Source organism: Bidens hawaiensis, unplaced genomic scaffold (assembly GCF_021521415.1).
Source record: "Bidens hawaiensis isolate Kalapana, Puna unplaced genomic scaffold, B.hawaiensis_p1.1 tig00005467_1, whole genome shotgun sequence".
Taxonomy (NCBI): Eukaryota; Viridiplantae; Streptophyta; class Magnoliopsida; order Asterales; family Asteraceae; genus Bidens; species Bidens hawaiensis.
In genome coordinates, this window is record NW_027491349.1 from 645305 (window position 1) to 669783 (window position 24479).

Sequence of the window (24479 nt, forward strand, 5' to 3'; positions counted from 1 at the left end):
GACATAACAAATGATTTGCGACTCCTATAAGCTTCTCAACATGCACATTTGTCGATTACACTTGATTTTGTTTCGATAATAATGCTACTCGTGCCAGGACCTAATTCATAATGGTTTTTCAAAGAAATTAAAACAACTGATTTTAATGGGATCCATCTCAACCATATATGAGGCTTTGTCGCCACCATCTCTTGAGAATCCAATTCCAACTCCTTCCTTAGCCCATGAACTATGAGTCCTAGCCCTAACTAACCATAGGTCACATGTTGTTTGCTTATATGTTGAATATTAAGGATATTACCACCAATAAAAGTAATACTTCAAATTCATGTTATTTGAATTAGATTGCTTCTTTTGGTTATGTATATATTGTGCAAAGGATAAAATACAAAAATTGATTATCGTACATTAAGTACGCGACACCCTCAATCCTATATTTCAAACAACAGGCGGTGACAAATTTGTAATTATTTCAAATCATTTCCATCCTAATTAACTGTTGCGTCGATTCAACCATCGTCATCGGATTCATTTGCAGACACACACTCAGTGGCGGATACATGGCATGATCAGGGTGGGCCGGTGCCCACCGTCCGACTGCCGTAGTGCCACGTTTGTAGGTATGTGTTAGTATATTATGACTTGATAATCAATTCCGTGCCCACCGTCCGACGCCAGTCCGTGCCCATCGTCGGATACCGTCTTCGGTGGATTTAAAAGGAGATCTTGAGTTGCGGTGGTCCGGTGATCCTGTTGAGGAATGTAAAGATGAGTGAGAGAACAGGGAAGAAGAAAATTGAAGACTTTAGTGCTTTTTTTGTTTTATTATTTTTTTTATCGTGCATGCCTTAATTGTTTAATTAAAAAGTATTATTATATTATATTGCTTTTTGTTATAAAGTTTAACTGCCTCTTGGTTTTCAAGATTTTTCAAGGTTGAGGATATTTTATTTAGTCATTTTATTAACTTTTTGTTTAATATACATTAATAGTATTTTCAATTTTTATGTTTTACTTAACAATTATATTATTTAGTTAGATATATAAATTTAGTTTGTAAATAACATATTATTATCATTATATGTAAATAATTGTATTGGGAAATATAATTTGTGATCCTCTTATTATTATTATCAACTACTGTTAAAGTTCGTGAAACATATATAAACAAAAAAAAACGTATATTGTGACCCTTCGATTAAAAGTTTATGGTTTCATAACTGAAGATCGTAATACTAACAGTGGTGCTTGGTGATCGTGTCTAATAAGTAATGTGGCGAGTCCAAAATTGTTCTAACTTTTAAAGAGTTGTGTGTAAAAATATCAATTTGCCCTCTCACGTGTCACAAAAGTTCATTCCGCTCTGGGCCTTCACAATTGTTGGGTGACCATGTTCTCATTGACCCGACCATCTTTAACCCGATCCATTTTTTGCCCCCCGTAGCGAAAATTCCTGGATCCGCCACTGCACACACTTCAATTTATTTGAATTGAAATACGCCATTTGCATGATATTCCATATATTGTTCATATGATGGAATCGATGATCAAATTGACGATTGATTTATAATTGTTTGATGATTACGAGATTATATGAAGTGATTCCAGTGTTTAATTTTAGATATGAACTTTTGAACGTTTAAAGGTGTTCGTTTAAAGGTCTAAACGTATAAGTTGAATGTTAAATTTATTTATTTATTTATTTTGCCTGAACGTTTAAACTTTTAACCTTAAACTTTTAAAGGTTTAACACTTGAATGTTTAAGGGTAGGAATTTGGCTTAAACATTTAAACTTTTTGTTCTGGGCTTTTTTGTTAGTTTAGAAGTTCAGAACTTCTAAACTTTTTGAACACCCAGAACTTCTATTGAACGTATTAGAATGTTTAAAGATGTTCATTTTTTTGTCAAAACGTTTAAAGATGTCCATTTTTGGTCAGCACGTTTAAAGGTTTAACATATCTAATTTTTAAACGTATTATAACGTTTAAAGATGTTCATTTTTTGTCAGAACGTTTAAAGATGTTCATTTTAGGTTAGAACGTTTAAAGGTCTTCAGTTTTGTTCAGAACGTTTAAATGTAATATTTTGAACCCTAATCAGAGCTCGATTAAGTACATTATTTATGCAATTTCATAATCGATTGATGAATCTAAATACTTCTACACATCAATTCAATTGATTAAATCATCATTTTTTTTATCAAAGTTGAAGATTTCTTGATGTTCAACGACGTTCGATTTTGATTTGGTATTGGACTTTAGAGATTTCATACTTTAAGGTGTTATTAGAGTTTAGAAATTGGATTAGATTGATCGACGAGATCCGAATTTGGATCAGAGTCAATTTGCAATCGACGAATTTTGATCGCGAAATACTGTTGGGTTATTTACAAAACTGCCATCGCTTGTTTTTAAATCTAACGCTCTGGAAGGTCGCGTACATAATGTATGATAAGTCATTATTGTACGTTAAGCCACCCATATATATATATATAGAGAGAGAGAGAGAGAGAGAAAATTACAAATTTTGTCCTTTTGAATTAGCTAAATTATGGAATGGGTCCTTTTTGAAAATGGGTTTCACTCTTTGTCCTTTATATGGATTTTTGGCTTGTTTTTAATCCTTTACACTAACGAATGTTAAGTTTTTCAGTTAGATCACCTCATGTGCTGTGCACATGAGGGCATTTTAGTCTTTTCACCATTGAAGGGCCATTTGTGCAAATAATTAAACATGTAAGACTAATAATAAATTTAAAGTTTTGTTTTTAAATTTTAGAAATATTAAAATCTGATTAATACATACATCTATAAAATATAAACGAAAACATAAAAATCCTATGTGTCACGATGTGGTCGCTCCCCCTTTTTTAGGAGTCACCAGTTTTGCTTGATTTTTAAATGGAGGCTTCTCATGCATTTGACCCGAATTTATGTGTATGGGTTTTACCAAACCCAGATATTCCTTAAACAGGTTATAAAATCTCATTAAATTAAAAATTATTCTCACCAAATTATTGATGTAAAAATCCTAGAAAATAGGATATACTAAAAATTAATATCTTATTTATTTTGAAAAAGATATATGTAACATCCCGAAATTTCAAGATAATATTAATTATATTACTTAATAATAGAGGGAAAGTTTACTCGGGGTATTAGGAAATAAATAATAGAATATGAGTTGGTATGGGTCGGGCTAGTGTTGGGTAATGGATGTGGGTTGTGGACTTGGATTAATTGAGATGGGTTAAATGAGAATGGGATTCCAGGGATATAAATATCCCCTAAACCCAAAATATCTTTCATTTACATCTATTTCTTCACACACTCAAAACACACACATTCTAACCGATCAAGATTCGAAGCCGAGACCCGAGATTTTGTTGATAGATCTGAGTTGGTAAGGTAAGAACAAATCCAACAAAGCTAATATTACTGAAAATGGTTAGGATTGGATGGGTTAACCGGACCCGAAACCCAAACTGCCCAAATCGGACCCCTAAAACGTCGATTTTAGGCCGATTTGATGGTTGGGATTTGTAGGCGCCGATCATACGATTCCGTGGGTACCAAAATCGAGTTATTTGGCTAAGAAACGAAGGATTTATGGGCAAACAGATCTGCAGCGCGATAACTTCGCCTGCAAGATTAAGTTCGCCTGATGAACTTCGCCTTCAAGCGTAACTTCGCCTTCAAGCGTAACTTCGCCTAAGGATAACTTCGCCTACGGCCAAGTTCGCCTAAGGTTTAACTTCGCCTGAAGCCAAGTTCGCCTAAGGTTTAACTTCGCCTGAAGCCAAGTTCGCCTAAGGTTTAACTTCGCCTGAAGCCAAGTTCGCCTAAGGTTTAACTTCGCCTGAAGTGAAGTTCGTTTAGAAAATAAATTAAAAGCGATAAGTTAAAGTAAGCTAATACTAGGCCACCAGATTAGATCAGACGAGTATTGATACGTGTAACTTGTACAGTCAGCCGAGCTCAGATAGAGAAGGGATTTACAGCTATCAGAAAAGAAGCAGAATTCAGGTGAGTTTCTAGCCCCATTCCTTGTTATGTTTTCGGGGCTGTGTGCATACTCGATGTGTTGTTAATACATTTATCCTAAGTGATAAGTGTATGTCATATGTGATATGTGTGATAGATATGAATGATTGTTTGTCGGTACGCGAACGATCTTCGGATATTGCGCGTACTGTCAGGTTAAAAATAAAGGTACGAATATTATATATCGTAGATGTATGAATATTTCAAATGAATACTTGTCGGGGCGTGAACGATCTTCGGATATTGCACGTAACGACAGGGGGTATGGTTGTTAAATGAATGAGGTAAAGAATGCCTAGAGTGTTCTTATGTTATAATGTAAGTATGTGTATTTAGGTACACGAATGGCATGTGAGTTCTACGTTCGACATAGTAAGTTAGGATGGCAAATCCCTCTAGCTTCTGTCGGACATAGAATCGGCTGGTGATGGCGTAGTTAAGGACTGCGAGCCTTATACGTGAAGTAGATGATATATGTAGACGTAGATAAGGACTGCGAACCTTATACGTAATGTAGATAGGCGTCAGCATAGGAAAGGACTGTGAACCTTATACGTGCTGTATTTGTAGCATAGGGGAGGACTGCGAACCTCGTACGTGCTATGAATTAGGTTGCAACATAGGGAAGGACTGCGAACCTTGTACGTGTTGTGGATATATTACAGCATAGGAAAGGACTGTGAACCTTATACGTGCTGTATTTGTAGCATAGGGGAGGACTGCGAACCTCGTACGTGCTATGAATTAGGTTACAGCATAGGAAAGGACTGTGAACCTTATACGTGCTGTATTTGTAGCATAGGGGAGGACTGCGAACCCCGTACGTGCTATGAATTAGGTTGCAACATAGGGAAGGACTGCGAACCTTGTACGTGTTGTGGATGTACTATGGTATAGGGAAGGACCGCGATCCTTGTACGTACCATAAATGGTGAACATAGGTAAGGACTGCGAACCTTGTACGTGTTCACGACCTTGAGTACAGGTATAGACGGTGAACTATGAACGTACTCTCGGTAGACTGAGGTTAGTGATTGTAGATATGTATGTATGTATGGTAGCAAGTATGTATGTAGAACAGAAGGGTAACTAGTGAAGTATGGATATGTATCTACGGATATGTATGTATGTGTATGTATTGTATGGCGTTCGATTAACTAGAACTCACTCAGCGTAGCTGACTTTTAGTATGCACGCAGGTGAGCTGATTATAGAGCTAGCATGAGGATGACACACGGCATGGATTGAACGGCTGGCATCTGAAGAAAGAAGTAAAGATGTTTCAAATATAAAGTTTTGTGTTATGGTATCAAAGAAAAGATTTAATGTTTTGTAACAAATGATTGATGTTTTATATTCCGCGAAAAGTTTTAATAAACTCTGATTTGAAGAACTGTGTTTATGAGTAAATCCGACGCTAAAGTAGGGCTACCGGGTTCGGGGCCTTACAATATATATATTATTTAAATTAAAAAACCAATTTTATATTAAAAAAAATAAACGAGTCTTGGGTCTCATCAAACCATAAGTATATTATTAACTTTCATAAATATTATTTATAATTAAAAACCAATTTTATAGTAAATAAAATAAACGGGTCTTGGGTCTCATCAAAATCATATAGCTTTTAAACCGGGTTATAACATCTCATTTATTTGTGAAACATAACTTTCATAAATATTATTTATAATTAAAAACAAATTTTATAGTAAATAAAATAAACGGGTCTTGGGTCTCATCAAAATCATATAACTTTTAAACTGGGTTATAACATCTCATTTATTTGTGAAACAATTTATCATCAAATCATAAGTATATTATTAACTTTCATACAATAAAAATTTTAAAAAATAAATAAATATTAGAACAAGATAAAATTATTATATGATTTTTTTTAAAAAAGAAGAAACAATTTTTTAGTAAAAAAAATAAGTGGGTCTTGGATCTTGTCACATCCCAACCTACGGCGGGAATGCCGGGGCGAACTGATTGCTCACAGCTTTTCAAATGTTACTATCATGCAATATTAAATGTGACAATATCTATTAAGTTAATTAAATAATCAAAAACATCAAATACAAAATCCATATATCAAATAAATAAAACAATACAAATATATCAAAGTCTATAATCTTGTTTATTCTCTCTAGCGTGCAATCCTAAGTTTTTCTTCCAAACCAGCTTGAATATCAACGATAACCTGCATATGCGTTAAAAATAGAATGGTTTTGTCAACACTAGGTTGAGTGAGCAACACACCAGTTTAAATGTTCATATAGAAAATAAGTATTTGCAACAAGTCATATGAGTATAACAAATTAACCAAATAAGCAAGTATAACTGAGATGTCGAGAAGCACAAAGCTATAACGACTGGCGTATGATCATACTAGACTGAGATTATGTTGGACCTCTCCGAATGCGAAAGCATACAAAGCAAATAAGCACATAAACAAGTAAGGTATAAGTTGTTAACACATAAGACAAAGTTGCAGTTTTAAGTATAAGTATATAATGAGAAATATATTTACGCATATGTCCCCAAAACGTGGAAAAACAAGTAAAATAGGGGAATGTGGTACTCACCTTAGATGGAAGGCAAGTGATTAATAAATTCGACAACGAACTAATGATTTAAGCGAGTCGTCCAATACGCGTCCAATGAGATTAATGATCAGAATCTGAAACTTTGTGATATGAAACTATAAGTAAAAACGAACTTAATGCCGCTGGAATCAATCCAAAAGGATGGGTAGAACTCTAGTTATGTTGATTTTAATGTTTAAACGAGTCGAGTCTGACCAGAATCCGAAATTCGAGTCGGGAGTCGGGTTTTGGTTAGAACCCTTAAAATTTAATTATGAGAAGAAAAGTCTTCTGTACTGAACGTTGAATCCGACCAGAAGCATGAGAAAACGAAAAGTCAAACTTGTTGACTGTTTTACCCTTGATTGGGTTTTTTAAAGCAATTGACCAGTCAATACCCTTCAATCTCAGAAATTGATTGAAGGCTATTGACTAAGGAGTGTGTATGAACAATTCTACAGTTTACAACTTACCCGGAAAGTGAAAGGATTGACGAGAAACGGAAGTCAAAGATCATAAAGCAAGCAAAGTCAACGAACAAGTCTTGAATCTTTAACGAAGATGCAAAAACCGAAGGGTTGGAGGATGAACAGAGGTAGGTGACGGCTATGGAATGTTATTTAGGGTTAGATTAAAGTTTACAGCAGATGAATGGGGCTTGTTTATATAAGAATACATAACACGAACTAATTATGGGCTTTTTGGCCCGTTTAAGCAAGTAAAACAAGTTTTAAGGAAATAATCAACGATTTATACATAAAGATCTGGTCTTGGGCAGGAAGAAACGAATTAGCACTTGTATTTTAGTTACAGGATGTTTACTCGGACCTTAATTCACTCAAACATGCCTAAAATAAACGATTTTATGCCTTAAACGAGTTAGGAAACGAAATAAAGTTAAACGATCTAACCAGTGGTGTGGAGGCGGCGCGCTACGGGGGTGGAGAGTCTCCCCGTGCGGCGCTCCGGCTAGATAAGGAAGGAACTTTGGTTTTTTTGGCAATAATGGTCCCTAAACTTTCTGAAATGTTCAATTATTGACTATTTTAAAGTTTAAACCAAGAATAAATAACTTTAAGGGTGGGTATAAAATGAATATTAGAAACTTATTTACTTATAAATATTTGATTCTGATTAATATTAAGGAACTAAAATATTTCCGAGTCGGGTTAAATGTTAACGAATACGGGTTTGAAAAATCCGAGATGTTACAGTCTCCCCTTCTTTAGGGAATTTCGTCCCGAAATTAAGGAAAACAAAAAAAAAATTATCGTTTTGAAAACAATTTAAACTTTTTAAAGAAATATCATAACATAGAACTTCCAATAACCGAAGCAACGCTTCAAATGGCAATCCGATAAGGGCACTTATATATAGGATGTACCAGCGGTGTATCCACCATGTCCTTATCATCTCATCATTCGTACAGTTACCCAAGCTACCTTAAGTTTTAGATCATAACACATAATTGTACGCATTATGATTTCCATACGAGGACTTTGAATAATTATGTTCCGGACCATAATTAGTCTCATGGTCCGCATAATTCGTTCCATCATGTGGGTTATAAAACATTAAAATCATCATTTTGTAAGAAACAAAAGTTTTGAAATAAAATTTTTAAGGGAAAACAATTGTCTTGATAATTTTAAATATAATTTCAAATGATAATTAGTAAATGTTCTAGTTGAATCAATAAATCGTAAGATTTCGAAAGCCTCTTTTGCTTTTAAAAGTAAAATTTTGTAAATTGAAGAAAATAGATTTGGTGATTTTTGTGTTATTTAAGATAATCGAGAATAAAGGAAATGAGATGGAGATACAAGATCCTAATTGATTAATCTTCGATAAAGGAATTTTATTAAGGGGATGGATTACGCAAAGGTTTAATTTATAACATTTCTTAAGATCGAGAGTATAAGTTTAAACGAAGATTTTGGTGTGTCGAGTTTAGTAAGTCGAGGATTTATGAGATTTAAAGAGGAATTAATTATAAATTTATAGCTTTTCAAGTTGGTGATTTTGAGATTAGATTAATTCGTTTAAGATGTTCTATAATATTATAATAGTTAGTAATTAATAATTTAAATACTAATTATAATGCAAAAATATACGTATTTGAATTAAATTGTTAATAGATTAAACTGGGAAGCGGATATTCCCGAATAAGCGCGATTGTCCTATTCAAATTAAACCGTTAAAATTATATTAAATATAAGGTAGGTAATTGATAAATTAGATTAAATTTTGGGAATTCGTGGATTTTTCCTTTTTCACAAAATCGTTATAAATATTAGGGAGTAAGTAATTTGAATCACCAATAATGAAAATTTGAGTAAATAATAAATTTTAAATTAAAGTGAAGCATATAATATATTGAGATAAATGTGAGGCTAGAAATGCATGAACCACCATGACTATTCTAACAACTACAAATTTATCATTTAAAACGTTCAAATTTATCATTTAGAGAGTTGAACCAATGATGAAATTTTAATGAAATGATGGGTAAGTTTTGGGAATGAGTTGATATGAGATAATGGGGATGCGTATATGTATATGTATTAGTACTAGTGAAGATTCAAAATTTTCCAAAAATTCAAAGTAGAGAGTTGAAATATTCACGATGAAGGTTCAAAAAGTCAATTTAATAATAAAAATTAAATTAATGAAATTTTTTTTTAGAAATAGAAATTAAATTTAGAGAATACATAATTTAGTATAATAATAAAATTTATAATAATTGAATTTAATAATGAAGATTTATAAAGTGGAAAATAAGTTGTGAAAATCATCATGATATTGAGGAAAACAAGAGATAATAAAATATTTATAGTTTAAAGTTGAGGACAAGGATTTAATGTACTTAAAAATTTATAGTTGAGGATATGGATATAAATAAGCAAATGCAATTTAAATAACATGGATATGATTTAGTATGAGATTGCTTGTTCGGCGTATTTTAGTTTTGTCGAGATTGGCGGGTGGTCGATTGTTAGCATACAGCAGCACTCCTTGGTGATTCTAGTAGTCGAACAACAATCACGAGAAGTAGGTGAACGGTGTTGATTACGATAATTTCCTAGGGAAGACATTTTACGTGAACCAAAAATAGAGATTTATAAGATAAAGGATGAGTTGAGGAAATTATTAGGATAATAAAATGTCTAAGTATGTAGGTAAGTTATAATAACATTGCCTTGAGAAATAAAGGGAATTGCGTCATGAGAATCAAAAGTAAAAGTTTATAAGATGAGTGGGGTACATTGCGTAAATATTTATTAAATGATGTAGTCAATAAGATTAATGTGTGATGACTACCTAAGGAGTTAAGTCAGTTTAAAATTAGATTTGATTAAGTCTACAATAAACTAACGAAATATAAATTGTGGATGTTGGCCTCCCATGAGCTTTTCATGGCAATTTGAATGGCCCAACGAACTAACGAAAAACAGTTGAGTTGGACAGCCCATGAGCGTTACATGGCAATTTGATTGTCCCAACTAATTAACGAATTAACAACGCAATGAAATTTGTCGGCCCAATGAGCGTTACCGGCTCCTCGTTGTCGTGCCGTTTGGCGGGCATGGGGTCGGGTTTTATCCGGTGAATCCCTCAACAGGTGGACCGCTAGGAAACCTTTATTTATTAATTAGTATAGATTTCTTTATAATAAATAAAATTAAACTCCAAAAAAGTATATAAATATTAAAAACGAATAATGTAAAACAGCCCCTGTAACTCATCAAACCATTATTATATTATTAACTTTCATAAATATTATTTATAATTAAAAAAACAGTTTTGTAGTAAAAAAAATAAACGGGTCTTAGGTCTTATCAAAACCATATAGCTTTTAAAACGGGTTATAACATTTCATTTATTTGTGAAACAATTTATTATCAAACCATAAGTTTATTATTAACTTTTATACAATAAAAAAATATAAATTCAAAAAATAAATAAATATTAGATCAAATAGTATAAAACAACCCTGTAATATGGGGATAAAAACTAGTATATATATATATATATATTAATCCACCATTTTTTCCCACCTACTTCTTCACCCACCATTTTTTCTTCACCGCCGCAGCTGACACAAATCGGAAAAGCGACCTCGCCACCACCATTAAGTTCTTTTCACCCTCGCATCACCAAATCTCCACCCATCATTTTTCAATCACGACCATTATGTGCAATTTTCCGAACGTACCAACACCACTTCCATGAAAAACAAGACCTCCTTCCCCACTCATCTCCGGCTACCGAATACCGTCGCAACAAACTTCATTTTCTCTCAATTTTATAGTTGCAAAATTGATTAAATGCAGTGCTCTATAGAAAGCCCTAAATTGATCGGGTTCGGTTATAGGAAAAAAAATTAAAAAAGGGTGGTGCTCGTTTTCAGATCTGGCAGTTCCGATAGCTGGGTTCGGCTATAGGTTAAAAAATTAAAAAAGGGTGGTGCTCGTTTTCAGATCTGGAGATGGTAGTAAGAGATAAAACTGGTTTTCCTTCATCCACGATTTCAGATCTACCATGGTGAACGATGAGGTAGCGGTGGTGGTCGGAAATGCAGAGGCAGCGGTTGATGGTGTTGGGTGGCGATGGGGATGGCGTACGAGAGAAAGATCTGGTTTAAGTTTATGGTAGAAATTTGATGTTTGTTGTGTTAAATATGATAATATAAGCATAGCACCACCAATATTAAAAAGATAGCAGGGACTGAAACAATTGTTGAAATGAATTAGAGTTAAGACAATTAAGTTCAAGAAGATGGGTGTTAGTAGTGGGTCCCACTATCTTATTTAACATATACATTTTCTAATAAATTTATTTTTAGTCTTACAGTTTTAATTATTTGCATAAATGGCCCTTCAATGATTAAAAGACTAAAATGCCCTCATGTGCATAGCACATGAGGTGATTTAACTGGAAAACCTAACATTCGTTAGTGTAAATGACTAAAAACGAACCAAAAATCTATATAAAGGACAAAGAGTGAAACCCATTCCATAATTTAGCTAATTCAAAATGACAAAATTTGTAATTTTTTCATATATATATGTTTGTTATTTGTGTGAATAATAACTATCTTTCGCAATTATATTCAATTCGTTAAATACATCTGTGTCAACCAAACATCTATGGTTCTGAATTCAATTCTCTTTGCCCGCTTCAATGCCATATAATTCCCTCATTTCGGATAGTGTAGTGATCCTACAGTTTATGACTTTAACTTATTCAAAGCAAATATATTTCGAAACAACTCATTCAAAGGGAGACCTCCTGCCCATCTATCAATCCAAAAAAGTGTCTTGTTCCCACGACCACACGAGATTCCCGCCCATCTATACTTCCAAACCTTCTAAATACCCCCATACTTTAACCGGGATAAATGATTACATATTAATTCGAAATTAAAATAAGCATAAGTTCACATAAAACTAATAAGAATAATAGTAAACAGTTACATATTAATTCGAAAACATACGAGAGCTGTAAAACAAATAAATTAAAATATTAATACACGAACTTAACCGGCCACACGTAAACGAGCGTAACCAGACGAATGTACATGAACACATTACCGAAAGGTTCACAAACACTATTGAACGAACCCTGCCTATGTTTGTATTCGCCCGTTAATCTTACCGAACGAAATTTCTTTGTTGATGTTTGTTCATTTATTAAATAAGCGAAGATAAATGAATTATTTCCCATCTAAAGGTTCGTCGGACGTTCGATTCTTTTACAACCATATGGTATTCTGTCAAACAAGTCTCCACACACAACCCAATTGACCATATTGATTTCGCTAATATGGCATTATATGATAAAAGTATGTAAAAAAATATTAAAAAAATCCTCTCAAAGTTGTATTAACTAACGATTGGTGAATAACATTAACGGGTTGATCTAAAATTGATAGTTAATTAAATGAAAGTATAGTACCATAAAGGATTAATATAAACTACATAAACCACATGGACCAAAACTAAAGCTTTTGTTTTCTTTTTCCTTTTTTTTAACAATAAATTTTTCCACCTAAAATTCTTTTAATTTTGCAAAGATTTGAACCATCACCTCATTTTTGAATGAGAAAACATCATATCACTAAACCACTAAGGCGCGTTCGTTTCATGAAATGGAATGGAATTGGAATTGGAATTTGCATAGGAATTAAAATTTAAAGGAATTGGAATTAGAATTTAAACATTTCCATAGGAATGGAATTTGCTGGAATTGGAATCCCAATTCCATTTAACGTGTTTGATGGCCAATGAGTCGGAGGCAATCACTTTGACCCACTCTACCGAGGACCCGCAACGTTTTTGGATGATCCGAACCGCTTCCACCCGACCCGACCCGGCCCGCTTTCGTTTTTTTTATTCGTTATTTTTTTCTAGTTTCATTTCGGTTCGTTTTTTTGCTTCAGCTGGTTAGTTTATTAGGTTTTGTTCTGGCTCGGTTTCGATTTTTTTGGTTCGTTTAGGTTGGTTTTTCGTTTTCTGTTTCTTCGAGTTCGTTTTTTTCTTTTTTTTTTTTCAGTTTTTTGGGTTTCGGCCCGTTTCGGTTTTTTTGGTTCGTTTAAGCCGTTTTTTCTATTTATGTTTGGTTCAAGTTCTTTTTTTTGCTTATTTTGTTCAGTTTTTTCGTTTTGTGTTTGGTTCAATTCGTTTTTTTTTGCTTATCCTGTTCAGTTCTTGGGTTTTGGCTCGTTTCGGTTTTTTTGGTTCGTTTATGTTGTTTTTTTGGTTCGTTGATATACATCTATTTATACATCTTGAATCCCTTGTAAAGTTGTGTTTATTTAATGTTTCAAGTTCGGTTTAGTTCGTGTTTAGTTAGTCTTTTATTATTTAAGGTTTTGAGTCAAGTTATTTATAGTTATTATGTTTTATATCGTTTGGTGTGTTGAACGTTAAATCTAATTCTTTCTATCATCTCATAAGAAGTTTAAGTTCGTTTTACTCGTTAATGATTACATGATTATTCCACTTAGTGTTTTGATTTGTTTGCATGTAGCTGGTGGTTTGAAAGTCAAGGAAAAGAAGATCTAGAAGGTTCTAAGCGTTACTTGGAGTTCAAGGAAGAAGATTTATCAAGATTTTACAAGATATTTAATAAAATAAAATAAAAAGAAAAATCTACTCCTGGAGGGCGCCGCACCGCACGACGGGGAAGGCTAGGCCGGTCGCCGGGCGCCTAGGCATCCTGGTCAGCCATATTTTGCAATTTAAGGCCCAACTCGTTTATATATAAAGAGGGTTATAAACCTAAATGAAAATACAACCATTGACAGCCGATTTTGAGAGAGAAACAAAGGTTTTGAAGGAGTTTTGAAGCGAGGAATCAAGGAGGATCGAGAGTTCTTTCATACGGGTGTTCAACGATCAATTGTAAAGGGTTTTATCGCTCTAAATTTCGTTCCTTGTTCATTATTTGTCATGTCTTTCCTCTTTGTTTTTAATACTTGTTTAGGATTGTTTTTAATAATGATTCTAGGCTAGACTTCATGTCTACCTAGGTTTGATGAACATGTATTGACTTGATTCTTGCTTTGGACAATTGATTTGATTATGGTTTTGTTATTTTAATAGTAAAAGACTTGATTTTGCTTTCATGATGCATATGAGTATTTATTATCTTGATTGATTGTTAACTATTGCTTCACATAGATCTTTTATCTTTTGATTGTGTTCTTTAGATTTAGGGTTTATGTTTAATCATTACTTGGTGTTTTGATTATTATGGTTGAAAGATCATAGAAGCTAGTTGATAGTTGGTTAGGGTTTTAAATGTACTGCTAAATTCCAATAGCTATAAGGTGAGGAGTTGTTCATGTGTCTTGGTCAATCGCATGCTATGATAGATTAGTGACAATATTCTTGCTTATTGTGTTGATCCTTGTTCATGATGTCGTGTTTAGCTTATCAAGTTATCTAGGGTTTAGTGTTTCGTGAGATTACTTGCTTTAGATACTATTAATTAACCCTATTTGATAACCGTGAGGAAATCAATATTACTGATTGCTTAATAATCTAATAATTATTCTTTGGGATGTCGTTTGATTCGGTCAAGGGTCCTTTAGGGTTTGTTAGATGAATATATTTAGAAATCTGTTTCCATATCATGTTATTGGTCCATTGCTTGATGATTGTTGATGCATGGGATTCTTACTTAGGTAGATTCCTTCTCTGATTGGTTTCGATCTTGTGATTAGTTGTTTGTTTTCTAGTTTACTTGTTTATTTGCTTTCTTAGTTTAAAAACCCCCTTTAAACATTAATAATAAATAGTCGTGTCGTAAGTCGAGTCTAATTAGTTAATTAACGTAATTTATAGAGTCCTGTGGGTTCGATATTTCGGACTTAATTAGCTTTAGTACAATTGATCGGTTCACTTGCCGGTGTTTTGTGTAGTTGAGTCTTAAGTCTAGTTTTTATTTATTGTTTAGTTTAGTTAATATTTAATTGACTGTTTCTAGCACATCATTCGTTTATGTCGTTTTTTTTGTTTCGTTTCCGTTCGGGTTTAATTTTTTGTTTCGTTTTGTTCGTTTACCTTTTTTTGTTTCATTTTTGTCGGTTTACTCGGTTTAGTTTAACTTTTATTTTGGTTAGTTTTTTTTGGTTCGGTTAATGCTTTTTATCTGTTTCGTTTCATTTCGGTTTCTATTATTTGTTTCGTTTTGGTCCATGAAATGGCCAGGGCGTCGGCGGACCGGGTCGGGTTGAGCCGAGCTGACCCTGGCATCAAACCGAACACAAACTGACGCGGGACGCCGAACCGAATGCGAGCTGACCCGGGGCGTTGACCCAAACGTGACCCGAGCCGGAGCACTGAGCTGAAAGCGCTAAGACTCGGAGCGTTGACCTGAATGTGAACACACCCCAAATGTCGACTCGAACGCGACCATGTTAGTCGCCCAATTGAAGATTCCATCAAATTTACTTGAATTCCTTCACGTGATGGAAGGATTCAGAATCCCTTTGTTTAAAGGAATTTGAAGGAATTGAATTCCAATTCCAATTCCAATTCCAATTCCAATTCCAATTCCTTGTCAACCGAACACACCAAAATGAAATTAAGATTCCAATTCCAACGAAACGAACATGCCATGTCATGGGATTTTAATTCCAATTCCTTTGAATTCCCACGAATTCTGTGAAACGAACGCGCCCTAAGTGATAAGTAATTAGTGAATAAATTACACAAACTTTGTGTTATGGGATAACGTCGCAACGTTTCAAGTACCACCACCGATCATGATTGAAAATGTGTTTGTTCTTCACAAATTTGTTCGTCACGAATTCTATAATATAGTACATTCTTATCAATTGTTGTTAATCAGGCCGCGGTACTTTGTGCGACCAAGTTCCAATTATAAGGGCGTATAGGATTCTAAATTTAAAATGTTAAAGCATATAAACAAATCATATAAGAACATAGTGAAAGCCATGATGAACCTTTGGCAGTTTGGCTTTATATGAAAAAGACACAAGATATGTAACTTCAACTACTGATGGCCCTTTGGCTTTATAAGAGCTTCCTCCTGCAATCTGCATGTTTCCTTCTATCCCTTGATGTGGGGTCAACGATTCACAATATCAGAAGTACATTACCCTTTCCCCTTATAATTACTTCTTGCTTAACTTTTAGTTCATTGTATTGGGTCAGCAAAGAAAACGAATTAATCTGTATAAAAAATCAAAGTAATTAATCATTTATGCTTTTATAGTTATACTAAGTTCTTTACACTTACTGTAATTTTAAGGTAATTAAGTTGTTATTAACTTTTTGAGACGAGCTCAACTGGTGTAACCGATTAAACCATAGCCGATGGTGGGGTTTGATTCATTGTCATATCTTGGACTTTTTAATTTAGTCATCATTTTCCACTATAAAATATTAAAAATTGGGGAAAATAAGCACAAAACAATAGAAAAAGGTAACTAGTTGTGATTTATATATGATACATGTTATGACGTACAATATTTGATTTTATGCATGCATTAAGTCTAATGTTTGACTTTGTATTCCATTTTTTTATGAGTTTTTTTTTCTTTTTAAGTGTTAGTGGAAAAAATATTTATTAAATTAGGGTTATTTGAAAACTATTAAAATAATGTTTTTGATAATATTTTTGTTTTCTCACTCGTCCTATTTGATAAAATCAAGCGGATCATGTATGTCTTCTTATCTTTTTGTATTATAAAGCAATAATGTTAATATGAATTTGAAATAAATAAGATGTTTATATAAATTATCCACTTGTTTTTTAAACTTGATACAGTCTTTTTAAATAAAACCTAAATAGTACCACAGCGTATTATGGAATACCAAATTCTTTATTAGTTATATGTTGGCAATATATTATTTTGTAAAGCTTTTTTTAAATGTTTTTAAATTTTCTTATAATCTTCAACTTTAAAAGTACAAGTACACTATTTGATATATTATTTTTCTTTGAAGAGCGTTATTTTTTTATATTTAAAATAGCTTTAAAGATTTTTCTGTGTCAATAAATTTTTTTTTCTATTTAAACTAGAAAAACATTTTGTACTTCAAGAAAAATATTAAAAAATAGTTTTTTATAATATAGAAAAAAAAATTAATGGAAATTGTATATTTTATGATATATGTTTTTAAATTAAAATAGTTTTGTATCTGTCGCGTGACGGTACATTAACGTGTATTCGGTTGATATGTTTGTACGGTAACTCCGGTTGCTAAAGTACCATAACCAAAATAAAATATTACATATGTACTTAAAGCAAAAATGTTGTAGCCCAGTTGTTGCGGAGGAGATGGGTCAACGCGAATTTCTTCGGTGTTGGTTATGTTTGTTACGGTACTCCGATGCTAAACGCGAGCATTTTGACGGTGAGTGACACAAAGTCGTTTGATGTTGGTTACGTTCGTTATAATACCAAACTAAAACTAAAAAAAATAAATAAAAGACATTAAAATATTAAAAAAAATATGTTTGCAACGCCGTGCTCCAGTATTTCCCTTATGTTTTATAACTTTTAAAAATGTATTTTAAAGAATTTATTTTTAACAAAGAAAAAACTTTATTATTTGATAATATTCAAAAAAAAATTATTAATTACAGAATATAAATGCATTTAAAAATATTATAAAGAATGTTCACAAAAAGCTCTCAATTTTTTTTTGTTTTAACCTTTTCTAAAGAATATTTTTAAAAATAAAATTTATTTTTTTATTCAATAAGAGTATGAGTGAAAAACCAAAAAAAAACTTGTCAAAAACATGTACTAGTTTGTTAATATTTTTCAAGCAACATTAATTTAGTAAATATTTTTTCCACTGCCCTTTTAAGAAAAACTCAAAAAATGATACCAAGTCTTAAAAAGACGCATTTAATTCTATTTACATAACTAGTTTTAAATGTATAATTTCATTGACTATAAACACCGGTATTTTTATATCAAATTTTTATTAATTAATTCTTGTTGTTATACGACTTGAACCCATGTGTTTAAAAGTTGTCTTTAAACAATGAACACTACAAATACCTTTTAATCGACTAACTAGATATAAGTATTAAAACGTTCAAAAAAAAAAGATATAAGTATTAAAGACACTTTTATTCCACGCGGAAATTAAAAGAACAAAACAAACTAGATAGATAAGTCATAAGTGCATGCAACTTATTACAATCAACACATATACAAACTTAACCGCCCCGGTGAACTTGCACGGTGATCATTCCCAAATAGCAACCTCCATGAACCCATCTTCAGTAGCACACCCTCTAAACATACCAACACAATTAAACCCACAAGCCACTTCACCCGTTTTCGACACCGCGATTAGCCCCGCTTTCCCATCATCCAGCCTCTCTTTTATCACAAAATCCACCGCTTCCTGTAAACCAAACCCTTTGTACTCCATCACCGCGGCCACTTCTCGCGCAAGTGTTCCGCGGATAATGGCTTCACCTTCACCCGTACACGACACGCCACAAACGTCACAAGCGTATGTTCCGGCTCCAATTAATGGAGAGTCACCAATTCTCCCGGTTTTCTTGTTCATTAGCCCTCCGGTGGATGTTGCCGCTGCGCAACGCCCTTGGGTGTCGACCGCCACACACCCCACGGTCTCGGGTGAGTAGAAATTGATTGGAAGACCGTTCATGCGTAATGGGCTCTCCGCACCGAGGCCGCATGATTCGTAGCCGATGGTTGGGATTCTATAATCAAACTGTTGTTGCAAATATAAAAGAACCTTGTTTAGATAATACTTATTGATCAAATATAAGTACATAACATGTTTAGTCATATAGTTATTCTCGTACCACAATGGAGTTGGCTTCTTGGGCTATTTTGAGCATTCCTAGGTTGTCTTCGGTGATGAAATAGTCGTTTTCTTCTCTTTCCACACCCTTCAAACACAAACCCAAGTCATTAGTAGTATCAACAAACTAGTGGAATAAAAGTAAATGAAAGGGTTATGATACATCACTCATTTTAATGTGACACAGATGTTTTGTAAAATTCAAATCATGATTTTCATTCAAGTGTAACGTTTTGTTCTTGAGTTTTTAATTAATGAAAGAAAAGAAAATGAGAGGGAAGGATAAGAAAGTGAAAGGAATGGATGGAAATTTTTTTTAATTAGGTATGTTCTTGAATTGGAATGAAATTAGAGGAAAGGAAAGGATAACTATGTTCTTAAGTTGGATCGAAAAAAAAGAAAAATAACACTTTTATAAAATGGGTGTTCTTGACCTAATGAAGTAATGAAGAAGATGAAAAGATTAGTAGATAATATTGTAATTTGGTTTTTTATCCTTAGTAATCAACCCATTTTTTAGAGGATAATTTATTAAGAAAAAACATCAATTTATCCTTCGTAACTCCCCGTACTCCTTTCCTTTTCATCATAAAAAAACTCAAGAACACTCATTTTTTAACTATCCTTAGTTTTCCTTTCCTTTATCTCTTTTAAAAAAACTCAAAAACAGGACGTAAAAGTGATTACAAACTATCATTTATAGGCAAACATATACGGCTAAACACTAGACAAGCGTATATGTTACATAAACGCTAATTATATCACCACATATAATTATTGTTCAGAACCAACGTTTCCAGTTTTGGAAAAGACGCTCTAAACATAGAAGGACAAACTTTGAAAAAAACTTTTTTGTCAAAATTTTCATCCGGTCTAAATGGTTGATTGAAATAGTGTGAGATTAGATGTTAGACGATGTGTTTATAACTAACATTAAATGAAATGCGGGTACCATTTGTTTAGCGAAATCTTCGGCACCGGAAAACGCCAGATACGAGTGTGGCGATTTGTCCATGACAAGGCGAGCAAGCGAAACCGGGTTCTTAACGGTGGTCAATCCCGACACCGCCCCGCATCTCCGCCCTAGACCGTCCATGATACTCGCTTCCATCTCAACTTTTCCCTTCTCCGTCAGTGCAGATCCACGCCCCGAATTAAATATCGGGTCCGTTTCCAATTCACGAACCTGCACCGTAATTTGTTAATATATATATTAACCACAAATCTGAATACAAATCCAAATTTGTGTTATAAACATGGAGTATTAAAAGATGAAGATTCATACGACTAGTTCCACAACATCTATGGCTGAAAGGTTGGATCGAAGAGCCGAAATACCGAGTTTGAGACAACGAGTGAGGAGTTGTTTAGCCTGGTCTTGACGTTGGGTTGGGAGGTTAGGGTCAACACCGGCACCACCATGCACAGCTATAGCCCACCCAACCATATTGGCGATTAACACAAACAAACACTGACTCGATCGGTGAGATTAATTTGTGTTGTGATGAATGAAGGTGGCAAAACGGTGGTATTTATAATAGGATGGATATTGAACTGTTACTGCTTACCTGTAAATGTGTATATGTTTTTATTTTTTTAATTAATGGGTGGTTTGTTACATGTGTATGTTAGCTCGGGCACACGAGGTGTTTTCCATTTTGAGGTTGTGTTCCTTTGTCTGAGGACTGAGGTCCCAACACCAGACTGACTCTTGAGTGTAAGTCTGTAGTTTGCAAATGCTAATTTGAACACGTAATGTATGTTACATAACTTGTATATACTTGTATTTTGTGAATTGATGAGTATTATTAATGGTACTAAGGCCATGTGTAGTGAAGGGGCTACAATGGGGGGCGAATTGTGACACGTGGCGCTCAGTCAGTATAGAGTGTCATGGTGTAGGGGCTACAAGTTGGGCCCACAGTGTCTTTTTTTATTATTTTCTTTTTATAATTAAACTAATTAAATAAAAACCAATTTATTTAAAAATAAAAATGTATTAAAGTTAAAAAATAAATACAAAAAATACATAAAACTAAAAAAAACACACGAATAATAAAAATAAATTATAATAAAAAAACAAACCACAACAAAATACATATACAAATACAAATAAAAAAACTAATCTATTCGTCTTCATCTTCGTCTTCGTCCCCGTCCTCGTCTTCGTCTTCCTCCTCCTCTCCGTCCTCATCTTCGTCCTCAACGGGACGATTATCCCACAAGTATTAGAACCAAATCCGCCTTCAGTTGGTTATGTATATCACTTGATGTGAGCTGGTGAATGTTATACGTTCGTTGGTCTTGGGTTGGTTCAGGGAACTGTTCTGGAACGCTTCCTGATATATAGTGTTGACATATTGCTTTTCCCTCGTCTTCTAAAATCATATTATGCAATATGATACACGTATACATGGCATCGTTCATTTATGCTAACGTCCATACACGACAAGGGTTTTTCACATAATGTCAACGTTTATTTAGAACCCCGAAACACCTCTCGATATCCTTTCTCATGGACTCTTGCTTCTTCTTAAAATAATCTCTTTTTTCTTCGATATGGTCTTGAAACGTCTTGACGATGATCGAGTACTCTGGATATATCCCATCTCCCAAATAGTATCCGTGACGATACAAGGTATCGTTGGCATAAAACGGTAAGATCGGTATGCTACGGCTGATGTAATACTCTAACACGGTTGACGCGTTGAGAACGTTTATGTCGTTGTTGGACCCGACTGAGCCGAAGTAGGATGACCAAATCTAGAGGTCGTGTGAATAAATGGCTTGAAGACTAACCGTTGGCACTCCATGGTCACCACGAGTGTATTGACCTCGCCATGCGGTTGGACAGTTGGTCCACTCCCAATGCATGCAATCTATACTCCCGATCATGCATGGAAAAGAATGTTTGCTTTCGTGTACATCATATATGCGAGTCAGGTCGTTTGAAGTAGGAATCCTCAGATAACGACAAGAGTATAATTGTATTATCCCTATACAAATAAATTATTAAACAATATTTATATTAAAAACAATAGTTAATACAAACAATTTAAATATTACCGATGCAAAAAATTCTCCAACGCGTCTCTTGTTGTTTTCTCAGCCATCTTTAAATACTCGTCATTAATATCGGTCGTGTTGCCGTATGCGGGGATGCGTAGAGCCGAAGTACACTTTTGGATGGCGGAGAATCCTAAATATCCTCTTGCGTCGGGTTTCTGTTGAAAATACTCATACTCCCGCTCCATATCTCCAACGATGCGCAAAAATAAACGCTTGGACATCCGAAAACGACGTCGAAACATAGTGTCGTTAAATTAGGTGTGTCGTTGAAGTAGTCCTTCATTAAACGAGCGTTCGCTTGCGTACAATCTCGAAGGATATATGACCGTCTACGTGGTGCCGTAGATGGAGCAGAGCCGGACACCATGTTATTGGCGACGGCCCGAACCGCGTTCGTGACCTCTAAATGCTCTTCCGCCACTTGTCGATGAATCTGATGAATTCTTCGACTTTCGTTGATTAATTGATCCCAAATCTCGACAGAGTTCGTGGAATCCGGGGAACTCATTGAGTTTGAAGAAGTATGAAAATAATAAAAATGATTGGTATTTTTATGTTTGGGTTTGTGTATGATAGGGTGAAAATGGTTTAATTGGTTTGATATTTATATTAAGTTTTTAAATTAATTTTTTTTATATATAGCCGTTACCAAGTTCAACGGTAACATTATTATTATCATGGTTGTAAAAATCGCGCCTAGGCGCCGAGTACTCAACGAGTAATCCCCGCCTAGGCCGAGTTCTCGGTGAGCCATCCCCGAGTACTCTCCGACTAAGGCCGAGTACTCACCGACTAAGGCCAAGTACTCCCAACTCCCCAGTCGACCGCCTAGGGTCCGCCTAGTGACTTTTGCAACCTTGATTATTATTATATTATTATTAATCAATCTCGCCGGCGACAAACTAATCCCGCCCCCACTCCAAATCGCTCAAATATCGCCCAGGGGGCGGTGTTTGCGCCCTTAGTCGCCCAAAATCGCCCCTAACCGACGCCCACTACACATAGCCTAATAGCATGAAAAAATATTAATGAATATATGTATATATGTTGTAAAGGAGCCAGACCATCACAACTTTAGTTAAGGAAGAAGAACATTTACAACAACAAACCTCTACAAACCGTCACATCAGTAAAACATCAGATTTCAAACTTTTCTTAAAAAGTTCACTTTATTCTACAACAATAAAGCTCCAAAAATCAATCACATAATATTAAAATTATATATATATATATATATATATATGATCAGGATCATGAGAGAACTTTTTTGAAATTGAGAACTATAAAAACCATTTTGGACTACAAAAAACACAAAAATAAAAAAAAACATAAAATTAAAAAAGCACAAAAATTAAAAAAGTAAAAAAAACCAAAATTCTTATTTTATCATCCCGGTTTCATAAAAAAAACTCAGTTTAGCTAAATTATATACACATATGTATAATATATACATATATGTATATTTACATGTTTTTTTGTACACGTGTGTATAATTTAAGATAAATGATACTGTACATATGTGTATATTACGTAACTAAAGATTATATAAAATTATACATATGTGTATAATACGACGTTTTTTTTTGTTTTTTTTAATGAAAACGGAATGAAATATAAGAATTTTGGTTTTTTTACTTTTTTAAAATTTTTATTATTTTTTGTTTTATGATTTTTTTAAATGTGCATTTAGTGGTCCAAAATAATTCTCAGAATTCTCAATTTGTAAAGGGTTCTCTTAGGATCCTTACCCTATATATATATATACATGGTTGTAAAAATCACGCCTAGGTGCCGAGTACTCAACGAGTAATCCCCGAGTAATCCCCACCTAGGCCGAGTTCTCGGTGAGCCATCGCCGAGTACTCTCCGACTAAGGCCGAGTACTCACCGACTAAGGCCGAGTACTTCCAACTCCCCAGTCGGCCGCCTAGGGTCCGCCTAGCGAATTTTGCAACCTTGCATATATATATATATATAAATGTTGGATTAGGTTCATTTCAGAAGTGTTTCTTAGTGCGAGAAGTGATTCTAACCAATCAAATGATTTCTTTTTTATTTTATAATTATTTAAATAAAAGGGTATATTAGTAAAAAAAATAAAGTCTTTTGTTTAGTAACCAATAGTCATTAATAGTTGAATTAATGATAAGTTATTAACTAATTTAAGTTACAAGCTATTTTTTTTTATTATTTCATCTAAAATTTGAACAACTAAAATCCATTTGATCAAACTTCATTTTATTTTAAACATGGGTAATTATTATTTTATTATTTCATCTCAAATGTAAAAATATAAAGTGTGTTAAAATTTATTTTCAATAAAGTAATATATTGTTGGCTTATCTTATGTAATGTAGATATAGCTACGTAATGTTGTGTAGGTACACTTTCAGATGTTACGTACTCGTAACTAATGTAGTGTAGGAAAAACTAGTGTAATGTAGACACATTT

The 24479-nt window shown here is 33.7% G+C and overlaps 1 protein-coding gene across 1 annotated transcript; it reads right to left on the minus strand.

The window, feature by feature from the left end:
- Positions 1 to 18309: 18309 nt before the first annotated feature.
- On the minus strand, positions 18310 to 20505 carry LOC143629823 (putative isoaspartyl peptidase/L-asparaginase 2). The gene is made up of 4 exons (XM_077098992.1): positions 20244 to 20505; positions 19911 to 20144; positions 18960 to 19046; positions 18310 to 18865 (listed from the first exon to the last, which is right to left on the minus strand). Exons 1-4 carry the CDS (start codon positions 20403 to 20405, stop codon positions 18368 to 18370), a joined length of 981 nt encoding a protein of 326 aa, XP_076955107.1. The 5' UTR covers positions 20406 to 20505; the 3' UTR covers positions 18310 to 18367.
- Between the last annotated feature and the right edge of the window lie 3974 nt (positions 20506 to 24479).